This window comes from Xyrauchen texanus, chromosome 27, assembly GCF_025860055.1.
Source record: "Xyrauchen texanus isolate HMW12.3.18 chromosome 27, RBS_HiC_50CHRs, whole genome shotgun sequence".
NCBI classification, from domain to species: Eukaryota; Metazoa; Chordata; class Actinopteri; order Cypriniformes; family Catostomidae; genus Xyrauchen; species Xyrauchen texanus.
The window spans coordinates 5,271,241-5,283,767 of NC_068302.1; the positions used below are offsets into that span (position 1 = coordinate 5,271,241).

Consider the following 12,527-nt stretch of genomic DNA (forward strand, 5'->3'; position numbering starts at 1 on the left):
TAAGCTATTTCATACATTATTATGCTCGCTATTATGTTTTATTGCAGAGCAGGTTCATTGAAAATATAGTATATTTTATTTTATCTTTTTAAATTGTTGATTCATTCATTTTATCTTTCACATACTTGATGACTATATACAGTGGCAAGAAAAAGTATGTGAAGCCTTTGTAATTACTAGGGATGCACCGAAATGAAAATTCTGGGCCGAAACCGAAACCGAAAATCCAGGATGCACTTGGCCAACAACCGAAACCGAAACCGAAATTTTTACCTATTTAAAAAAAAAAAAAAATGTTGTGTATAATTGTATTAATTTTATACTTTTTCATTAATTTCATGAATTTAATTAATCTGAATTGAAAAACTACAAACCAATAAAATAAATCACACTTTTATTGAAAGTAGCACACCAAAATTGGACAAAAAATATATTAAAACTATATTAAATATTCTTCTTCTTTCAGTTCTGTAAAAATCTAATTTTACAGATTTTATTAACAATTATCCAAATAATGTAAAGTTTTAGAAAACTATTATATGCAAAACAAGAGTCAAGAAATGAACTTAGCTAACATCTTTCAAAAAGTTTAAATATGCAACAGTAATTTTAATTAAAACAACAGGCAGAACACAGAATGGCAGAGGGCCTCTATTCCACTGATCTATATATATCTATAATATATAATTATATATATAGATCAGTGCTCTATTCTGTTTATGTAAACGTATGTACACTTTAAGTGAAAATTATTGTGCAAAACAGCAGTAATTGAACTAAATCCAACCTCAACTGTAAACGACAGATGTATCCTCAAGTGAAGAACAAGTGTAATGTAATTGCTATTCACATCATATTGGACCGCTTTCTATTTAAGTACAAGTGACAGGTTTCTCTTCAAGAACAAAAGTTGCTAAACGTTCTGACAGTCTCTCCTGTCAGAAAGCTCATCAAGAACATGAGATGCTGCACTGAACAGTTTCTCACTCTCTGTGCTGGTGCTTGGGCAGATAAATACCTGTGCGCAATCCGCGCAAGCAACGGAAAGCCGTCTTTGTTTATGCGACCGTAGTCAAGGGGACTGTCGCTTCTGGAGTAGTTCAGATAAATACGTCTCAAGTTGTGTTGTAGCTGCGCTAGTTGTGACATTTTCCTGTAGAATCTCTTGCTGTATTCTGTATATATATATATATCTTGAAAGTTCTGCTGAATAAACACTGCAGATCGCAAATTTGATGTCCTTATCAGAAACTTTGAAGAATTTCCACACCGCTGACATGATCGGCCTTTGTTTGGTAGCGCTGTGATAAGGGCTAGATCAATCCAGATTGAAATCTGAGCACTGAGGGGCGGGGCGAGGAGGTATATATTTTCGGCTCATATTTTCGGCCTTTTTTCTCTTTCGGCTGAAAACCGAAAGTGCTGAAAGTGCCATTTTCGGCCGAAAATTTTCGGCGGCTGAAATTTCGGTGCATCCCTAGTAATTACCTGGTTTTCTGCTTTAATTGGTCATAAAATGTGATCTAATTTTCATCAAAGTCTCAAGTGTAGACAAAACACAATGTGCTTAAGCTAACAACACACAAACAATTATCATTTTTCATGTCTTTATTGAACACATTACATTAAACATTTACAGTGCTGTGCAAAAAGTAAGTGAACCCTTGGATTTAATAACTGGTCGATCCTCCTTTGGCAGCAATAACCTCTACTAAGTGTTTCCGTTAGCTGCAAATTAGACCTGCACATTCAGAAGGAATTTTGGACTATTCTTCCTTACAGAACTGCTTCAGCTCTGCCATATTCTTATGATGTCTGGTGTGAATGGTTTTCTTGAGGTCATTCTACAGTATCTCTATTGGGTTACGGTCTGGGCTCTGACTGGGCCACTCCAAAAGGTGGATTTTCTTTTTCAGAAGCCATTCTGTGCTCCATTGTGTTCCATTCACTGCATCACCCAATTTCTACTGAGTTTCAGCTGGTGCATAGCCACCCTGACAGTATCCTGTAGGATATCTTCTTAATCTTGGGAATTCATTATTCCCTCGATGATGGCAAGCATTCCAGGCCCTGAAGCAGCAAAGCAGCCCCTAATCATGATACTCCCTCCACCGTACTTCACCAGTGGGATGATTTTTTCAGTATATGGTGCCCTATTTATGCTATACGTAGTGCTGTGTGTTCTTCCGAAACAATTCAACCTTAGTTTCATCAGTCTGACATCATGCCTGTTTAATGTTTTCCGTATAATAGACTCTTATATAGTTAACCAGTTCCAATTATTCCTTCAAATATTTAGCTGTCATTATAGGGTTCTTTTTTACCTCATTGAGCATTCTGCAGTGTGCCCTTTGAGTCATCTTGGCTATACGGCCACCTCTAGGGAGAGTAGCCACAGTACTAAATCATCTACATTTATTGACAATTTGTCTAATTGTGGACAGATGAATATCTAAGCTCTTCGAAATAACTTTGTTAGTTATTTTGTAGGTATTTTGAGGTCTCCTTTTATTTTTTTTTTCCGAGGCATGTTCCACTTCGGAGATGTTTCTTGTGAATAGCAAACTCAAAATGTTTGAGTGCTTTTTATAAGTCAAAGTAGCTCTAACCCACAACACCAATCTAGTTTCATTAATTGGATGCCAGATTTGCCAACTCCTGACTCTAATTAGCTTTTGTTGACATCATTAGCCTGGGTGTTCACATACTTTTCCCAACATACACTGTGACTGTTTGAATGATGTAGATAATATATACAAGTACAATACAATAATTTGTGTGCTATTAGTTAAAACAGTTGTGTTTGTTCTTTATTGTAACTTAGATGAAGATCAAACTAGATTTTAAGACAGATTTATACATAAATTCAGTTAATGCCAAGGGTTCACATATTTTTCTTGTCACTGTTCATTAAAATTGGTTTCTTTCTCCCTTTTTATGTCCTTTATAAAGAAGCAAGCATCTTGGTGAAATATTTAAAATCTTTGTGAAATTGTCCTTTGCATTTAGCACAGTGATATGTTTTATTGTATGTTATTTTATTTATTTAACTTAGGGTGCATCTCCTCTCATTCCTTAGCTCCCTATGTTTTAAATCAGTATATAGTATAACATGAATTTGGACACTGGCAAAGGTGTTGATCCATTGAACATTGGGACAAGTGGTCCACCGATATGATGCAGAGGACGAAACATTTTCCAGTTTGGCCGATTTGTTTCTTAAGGCGGCGAGGGCATAGAGAAACGCCTGCTTGCATGTGAAGTGCCTGAGATATGTAATCGACCAATCACAGTTCATTTTGTTGTCATGTGCCATCGTGTTACAACAATAACTGTTTTGTCTAATGCAAATATCAATAAAACTTCTATCAAATATCTTCTGCAAATATGCAGATATCTCGTTAAAACAGATGGAAATCCATCATTTTCTTCTTGTCGAGTGTAACTTCAAAGTAAAAGCACTTCACATGCACTATAAGTAAATGTCATATTCACTGTTTTGTATATGTACAGTTGGTATGATTCTGTCTTTTGTGAGAAAATGTGACTGCTTATACGCACATGCCATCCATGGTTGCTGGACTACTGTGTGTACTGTTATTTCCTTCTTAATATTCTAACAATTTCTTCACGTGCACAAAATGACAAAAATTTGAATTCTAACGATTTAAATCTGAAATTGAGTAAATATAGTACTAAATAAGTTTTTAGCAATTTTATGTTTATTTTATTTACTATATTAAATTCTGTGATATATCGGCATTGTGTCGACCTAGAAGCCACCCTGCTTCTCTGGATATCGGCATCGGCCATTAAAAACACATATCGGTCATTCAATAATTGGGAGACTTATGTCTCAATTACCTGCAACTAAATTATGAGGTGAGCGTTTAAACGCAGCTGGTATTAATCAAAAACATTGCTGTATAAATGACATTGTCGTGCATTTTGGTGGTAGACAATAAAACGTACAGCGTTATGAAGGACAAATACTGTTCAAAACACAGTTCCACAGATGTTCTTCTAGGCCTGCCAATCATATCCAAAGGATATATAAGTGGCTGCTTGCCTCACACAATGACGATTCTTTTGGCATCCCTCCCCATCTCCATCAAAATGGTCTTTCTATTTCTTGCCTTAGGATCACAGAGCTCAAGCCCATTCCTGTGCTCAAGCCCCTCCATTATGGAATGCACACCAAATCCGTTTATCTTCATGTGCTGCTGGACTTTCTGAACCAGTGAACTCATGAAATGACAAAAATTAAGCAATATAAATACAAAGTGTAGATAAATATTTTTAATATTTAAAAAAAAAAACTCTAAGATTTAAAAGATTGTTTCCCTTTCATGGACATCGTGGATGAAAGATTTGACAAGCAATATATATTTTAAAGAGAAAATAAGGTTTTGTCTTGAAAGACTTTAAAAGACATGGCAAAATTTAGATTTTTTAGTAAACTGAAACAATTTTGCGAATGGGAAAGCCCTAGAAATGGCAGACTCCCTTGTCATTGCCCTGACTACTGAAATAGAGAGCTGATTGAGACGACTTATATTCAGGTCCACACTGAATCTGTGTCCACAGAGATCTCCACAGATGTTTAGCTTCCAATAAGAGTGTGGCATTTAACACCTTGGTTAAATCTAGTCTGCAGAATTCCGCAGATATTATCTGCTAAATGAGCACAGAAAATGTGTGGAGAGTCTGCCATTAAATATAAGACTGTTTACCCAGTCATTGTTCAGGTATTACACATCCATCTCTTAAATACTACTAGATGTCATAAGGAAAAGGTAACTAGAGCTCTTGGTGTTGTTCTTTTTTTCTTCTGTGCACATGTATTAATGAAATAAATCTCTCCCATCAGTAGGGAGTGTGATGTCTGCAACACGGCTTCACATTACATCATTATGTTTCATACCTGTACTGCAAGCTGAATGACTACAATCAACTTTGGCTAGTGAAATGTGTAAACGTTCACACTAAAATGAAAATTCCTTCATCTTTTACTCACCCTCGTGCCTTTTCAAACCCGTATGACTTTTTTTCTTCATTGAAACTCAAAATGAGTAATTGTGAAAAATGTTAATTAGCTTTTTTCCTTTCCATACAGCAAAAGCACATAGTGACCAGACGCTGTCATGTTAATAAAGTAAACTATACAAAATTACCATAGTTTTCCAGCAAATAATGACTTAAATGTTGGTCTGTTCCTCATAAAAAGCTATTGTATGTCTTAAGAAGACTTGTAATATTACACACAAATAGGAAAATAAGAACAACTTAATGGTGCATTTTTGTCCTTTTTTTTAGCGTGACAGCTCGTGGTCACAGCTCTTTTTGAGTTCCATGGAAGAAAAAAAAAACATATGGGTTTAAAACGATTTGAGGTTGAGCTAATGGGGTGAAATTTTGGGGTGATCTATTTGTTTAAATACATTTGGGAAGTAAGCAAAATAATAATTGTCTGTATGGCTGGGTGATATACTGTATATAGCTGTAAAAAAAAATGCTTTTTCTTTTTTTTAGCTTATTGACAATATTCAATGTAGGGCTGGGTAAAAATATTGATTCTCTGATGCATTGCAATCTTCGTTTGAACAATATTGATTCTTGAATACCAAGATTTATCTTTCTTTGTTGTAACCCTATTCAATCCTAATAAATCACTCACATGTGCAACCAAATCTCACTGTACAAATAAAAATGTCTATTATTAGCCACTAGCTAGTGAATGTTTAGATTTTACTCAAGTGAAAGTTAGGTCCTTTCACTGTGTGTTGAGAGTAAAATTTTGGTTTGGTCCATATGCCATTAAATAGTTTCTCTTTTAATACCCTTTCTGTTGTTTACAGTCAGTTATTGATTAAAAAAAATAAAAAATTAAAACATATATAGTTTTTCAGCAGTAGTGCTGTTGTGCGCATGCCCGCTGACACTTTTTACCTGTCAATCACTTTGCACGTTTTCATAGTACTGTAGTTTAGGCTAATTATTGAGGCATAATGCATTTTTATGCCATGTTGTTCATAACAGCGCTATTTTGCAGCAGCTGTTTTTAACAGCCATTTCTGCTCTCCACGTTTAAGTCTTTTAATGTCATTGTTTTTCCTCATGAATTGCATTGTTTTTTGAAAATGTACAGTCATTTCAAATAAGATGATTGCAACAGGCTCCAAAAAAGAGACGGGCAATTTAAGACTAATAACAATTTGAAGAGTTCAAATAACTAGCCGATGTGAAACAGGAGATGTTAAACAAGTGAAGCAATTGTGTCATAGTATATAAGGAGCCTTCAAAAACAGACTAGACCTTCAAGAGCATGGATCACTGGAGACTTGTCAATTTGCCAACATATGTTTCAGCAAATAATCCAGTACTTTGTGAACAAGGTTCCTCAAAGAAAAATGGGAAGGAATTTGGGCATTTCACCCTCTATAGTGCACAATATAGTTAAAAGATTCAGGGAATATGGTCAAATCTGAGAACACCATGAGAGTCTGAGAATGTGAGAACACCATGAATGCAGACAGATATGTAAAAATGTTGGAGCAACATATACTGCCATCCAGCACCGTCTTTTCCAGGGACGTTACAGAATTTTCAGCAGGACAATTTCAAACCACATACTGGCCGAATAAGCAGAGATTGTGGGTGCTAGGTTGGCCTGCCTGCAGTCTTGACCTGTCTCCAATTGAGAATGTGAGGCACATTATGATGCACTCCATATGGCAATGGTGACCCTATACAATTTTGTAGCTAAAGACCTTCATAATGGATGATTGGGGTAAATTTTCACTTTCTTAACTTAACAGTTTTGTGTCTTCAGTGCCCAAATACTTAATAAGTGTTATTTGAAGAAATGGTGATGTTTCACAGTGGTAAACATCTGATCGTCCCTAAATCCTTGATCCCAAAATTGAAAAGCCTTCTAATCTACTGTTTTCTTTGTCAGGGCGTTTAAAATGTGAGGGCTTTTTGTTTTAAACTAGTTTCATCACTAAGACATTCTGTTCTGCATTCAAGCGGGTTTCATAATTCCTGCCACACATCTCACTGGTTTGCAAGCGCATTTAAAATAGTCTGTGCGGTTGAGACCAGTCCACGAATTACCGCACCTGCTCTGCACTCATGCTGCTTTATCCATGATTGAGCTGTGTTGATAATTGGTCAGTGTAGCGCAGTTACATTCTACTTTTGAAGCGAGCAATATGTGCTCAAAAGCATATAGATGACAGGGGGAGGCTCATTAATATTCACTAGGAAATGCTAACTGATTGTTCAGTGAAACGTTTCGATCCCCTGCCATCCTATGTTTCAGAAAGGAGCTCTCGGGCCAATTGAACTGAAGTGAGTTGGATATGTGTGTCATGCAGTGAGAATGTTACTGTGAGAATGTGCTTCTATTTTTGTGTGGGGGTGGGTGGGGTCTCTTTCGCAGTGTACAAAGCACACAGCTGACTGGGTCTGGCAATCGTTATGTTGCATCAAGAATATGAAATGAACCATGTGAAATCCCAAGAGTGGTACTGCAAAATGCATTTAGGGGAAACACTGCATTTAATTCTAACTGAACGTACAAAGAAACCATGTAGCTCAGCGATTATTGACTCTGACTACCACTCCTGGAGTCGCGAGTTCGAATCCAGGGTGTGCTGAGTGACTCCAGCCAGGTCTCCTAAGAAACCAGATTGGCCTGGTTGCTAGGGAGGGTAGAGTCACATGGGGTAACCTCCTCATGGTTCCGATTAGTGGTTCTTGCTCTCAGTGGGGCTTTTGGTAAGTTGTGCGTCGATCGTGGAGAGTAGCATGAGCCTCCTGTGCTGTGTGTCTCCACTGTGTCATATACAACGATCCACATGATAAGATTTGCAGATTGACTATCTCAGAAGCAGAGACAACTGAGACTTGTCCTCCACCACCCGGATTGAGGTGAGTAACTGCACCACCACGAGGACCAGGAGTAGTAGGAATTGAGCATTCCAAAAATTGGGAGAAAAGGGGATTAGAAAAAGAAACCAAGCATGTTTTCTCTCGTTATATGTGCTCACTGGCTGATGCTGCTAGTCTTAAAGAGACAGTACCGATTAAGCCTGTGTTCAACATATCAATATAAATAATTGTAAATAGTACAAATTATGCAAGTAAACAATAAAACATTTACAAAAATATATATGCAACATAATATATGCAATTTCAAGACATTAATTGATGGAATAGACTGAATTTGAAAATTTTATGAAAGACTAATGATAAAATATAATTAGTAAACTTTACATTTTCGAATTGTACATAGAAGTGTTGCCTAAAAGCTTCCTTTTATAATTAAGAGGATTAGCTGAGAATTAATTGTTTGTATGCAAAATAGATATTGTAACAGAAACATTGATCCCATATAAATTGATATTAAATCTAATCAAGATCGGAATTGAAAACAATCGAGAGCTTGTGAATCAGAATCGAATTGAATCGAGAAATTTGTATCAATACCCAGCCCTAGACATATCTAGATAATATGTTGTAACGGTTACAGCCTGTTACAAGGCATACTGTCTTTTCTGGGGGCCTATGTTCATCCTAGCCACTAGGGGTCATGAGTAGCACTCAATGTTTAGTATAAAAAGGGAAAGTAGTAGAAGAATTATTATATCCAGTGTGACTTGCCACATGCTGTTGGCTGCTATTCTTGAAAATCCTGGTTTGGGAAACTGTTTGTTTGCTGCCCAAATAGGATTTTTTGTGCTGTTATGATTCTCCTGGATCACTCACCAGAGGACCTATTTCCTTGATTCCCTTTGGAGGCAGTAATGCCATTAGCCAAGGAATGAAAATAACTTTTCTGTCAGAAAGCCATCTATATGATCTTTTAAGAACTATTGACAAGTCTGGTCTCATCCTGAGGAAATTGACTTTTGACGCCTCGTGTACCTACCCTAACTCATTCTCCAGAATCCTCTTACAATCGCCTACTGATGCTATTTGGGATTGTTTGCTTGGCTGGTGTTATTGTTTGACATGTGTTTATGTAAATATCGTCTATATACCAATATATGTGTGGAAAGAGTTTCTGATCTTTTGGCTGTTTTTTTTTCCATTTTTCTTGGTGTGATTCTTGAAATACATTATATACTTCCCTGGGTATTCTGCAAATATGATCCCCCCTTTATTTTCTGTAACTCATCAGTTCTAAGCAGCTGGGACAGTTATAATGTATTTGTTCTGAAATGGCATTAAAATATATATTTTTTTTATTAGAGGAACAATCTTTTCAACCAAACCATTATAGCCAAGTATACTGAAAATGTTTAATACACAAAATTAATATCTAAAAATTATAAAGGCATGTTTTCCACAGTTTATCACTTAACACAAGGAAGAATTATATTTTAATAATTTTCATTTAGATGCATTAATACAACAATACATAAAAAAGCAATATTAAATACATGTATTTTATTTAAAAAAATGTTTTGTGAAGGAATAGGGTGTACAAAAACTACAAATTCACTTAGTTTTGGAGCCCAGTTAAATTTTAATTATACAATATAATAATGAATTATTATTATTATGAGGATTATGTTTTGTTTTGAACAATAGTAATATATATTTTTTTCGTATTTACTTCACCTGGAGCTTTTTTTTCTGGCGGAAAGTTGAAAGTGCTGTCGTTTTTACTTCACCTGGAGATTGTAGACAAACACACGGAACACAGGAAGTGCAGTGTGTATTTGACAGTTTGCAGTGCTCATTACTAATCTGTTGTCACCTTTTTTTCTTTAATACCTTGGCCCATTTTTCGAGTTGTATAATAACTTGGAATTGCTTCAATGTGTAAATCTGCACACCTCAGTCATGATGATATTGTTTAATTTTATATTGACAGCAAAATCATATTCATAATCAATAATTTCTTAATTATTTGATATTTCAGCCAGCCCTACTTGTCTGTATATTACACCTAAATGCCATGTAGAAAACAGTTCTATTAACAACTTGAAGGCACACAAGTCATAGGCACAACAATTATAGCCAGTTATTTTGTCTATTTTTGATCAGCTAATTAAAATATTTTAAGTTACTGTTGCATGACACTGGAATGCTACAAACACATACAAGTGGAGTGATACAAACAGTGAAGCCTCCCAGACAGTGATGTTGTACTAAATATCAGCACTCTTGGAATGCAGCTTTTGCAATCAGAGGATCGGATCTAACTGTTTATATTATAATTAATTCTCTTTCTGTGTTTCAACTCACAGTGAGTTACTGTGTATGAAATATCATTAATGATGTATTGTGTTGTTTACAGGATAAAGACAGCTCAGGAGCCACTGTCTTGCACCTGGCTTCTCGCTTCAGCCATCATGAGATCATTGATTGGTTGCTGAAGAGTGGAGAGGGGGATCCTACTGTTGCCACGGAAACGGGGGCGCTGCCTGTTCACTATGCTGCAGCTAAAGGGGACTTGCCCTCGCTCAGGCTGCTATTGGAACACAGCCCAAAGTAAGAACATACAGTGTATAATAGTGTGCCAGTGGATTTTTGAATTGTTTTTCATTTGTTTTCCCTCTCATCCAACTGGTTTTATAAAATATTTTTGGGATGACTTTAATACTTAGGGTTAGATATTTGTTCAGATCACAAACCCTAAGTATGAGCAATAGTAATAGTGATTCTCACCTTAACAAACACCACAACTTATGTCATATACAATATCCAGTCCAACTATCTGACTCTTTTTATATAAATAATTGTCAAGTTCTTTAGAAAAGACTTCTGAACTGAACATCTCGGGTTACATGTGTAACCCTTGTTCCCTGAAAAAAGCGGAACGAGATGCTGCGCTTTTGCTAAGTGCTTTTGGGAACAATCCTGCATTGAGTCCAGCTTTGAATATGTGTGTAACACGTCAATGAACATTGACCGGAATTTATAGCCTCGGCTGGTGATGATCATTAGATGCACCTGTGGCCAGGCTATAAAATAGAGGTGCCACCAGCGTGTCGTCAGATATCTTTTTCTGAAGAGCAGTCCTGGGACATCCCAGTGCGGCAAAGAAGCGCAGCATCTCGTTCCGCTTTTTTCAGGGAACAAGGGTTACACATGTAACCCGAGACGTTCCCTTTACAAAAAGCTTCACTATGATGCTGCGCTTTTGCTAAGCGCTTTTGGGAATGCAATACCCACGCCGCCGCACTGGGGCTGTACGGACCCCTACGGTTGTGAAGTGTGCTCACAGAAACTTAAGAGGTCTCAGACATGAGCTTGAGATGTCGACTCAAGGAAGTAAGAGCCCGGAGTAGCATGAACATCCAAACTATAAAATCTGATGAATGTGTGGAGAGGACCAGCCTGCCGCGCCACAAACTTGTTCAGGCATGAACTTGAGATGTCGACTCAAGGACGTAAGAGCCCGGAGTAGCATGAACATCCAAACTATAAAATCTGATGAATGTGTGCGGAGAGGACCAGCCTGCCGCATCACAAACCTGCCTCAGAGGGACCCCTCTAGCCAAGGCTTTAGAGGATGCGACCCCACTGGTGGAGTGAGCCCTGACACCTACAGGAGAAGCTTGACCGCGCACCTCATAGGCCAGGGCAATAGCATCCCTCACCCAATGTAACATAGTCTGCTTGGTAGCGGCTGCCCCCCTGTTGTGGCCCCCATAGCAGACAAATAATTGCCCTGACTTATGTCACTGGCTAGTGCGGTGGACATAAGTCTGAAGGGCACGGACTGGGCAGAGTCTGTGAAGTCTTTCCTGCTTCGGCGTTAAAAACGGCGGGGAGCAGAAGGCTTCTAGAGTGACAGGATGTAGTGTCGAAAAGGGCACCTTAGGAAGGTAGTCAGGATGAGGATGCAGAATAGCTTTGGCCATACCTGGGGCAAATTCTAAACAGGCTGGCAAAACAGACAGAGCCTGTAGATCCCTGATCCTCTTAAGAGAGGTAATCGCCATAAGAAAAACCATCTTGAGAGTCAGAAGTCTGTCAAACGCTGACTCTAGAGGTTCAAAGGGGGGTCTCAACCAGACCCTCCAGGACTATTGCTAAGTCCCATGAGGGAGTTCTGGTCCTAACAGGAGGCATCAGTCGCCTGGCTCCAGGAATGAAGTGAGCGAGTAGAAGATGCCTCCCCAAAGGCACCCCGTCCATCAAGGCGTGGCAAGCCGAAATGGCAGCCACATAAACCCTGAGAGTAGCGGGGCATATGCCTGCTGACAGTTTTTCCTGCAGAAAGTCCAGAACTGAAACAATTTGGCAGTTAACTGGATCTGCACCATGTAAACTGCACCACTTTTTGAAGACACCCCATTTATTGGTGTAGATTCTTTTGGTGGAGGGAGCCCTAGCACTAAGAATGGTCTTGATAACCTCAGGCGACAGCCCTGTGTCCCTCAGTTGGTACCCTTCAGGTGCCAAACATGAAGCTTCCACAATTCGGGCCGGGGATGAAATATCGTCCCCTGTGCCTGAGACAGAAGGTCCCTCCTATCCAGAATCACCCAAGGCGATCCGTCGAG

General features: G+C 38.0%; 1 protein-coding gene across 1 annotated transcript in view; it reads left to right on the forward strand.

Annotated features, from left to right (window-relative positions):
* The window catches only part of LOC127620526 (espin-like), a 169,127-nt gene that overhangs the window by 11,829 nt on the left and 144,771 nt on the right, over nt 1-12,527 (forward strand). Inside the window, 1 exon segment of the mRNA XM_052093657.1 lies at nt 10,313-10,506. Coding sequence (XP_051949617.1) covers nt 10,313-10,506 — 194 coding nt within the window.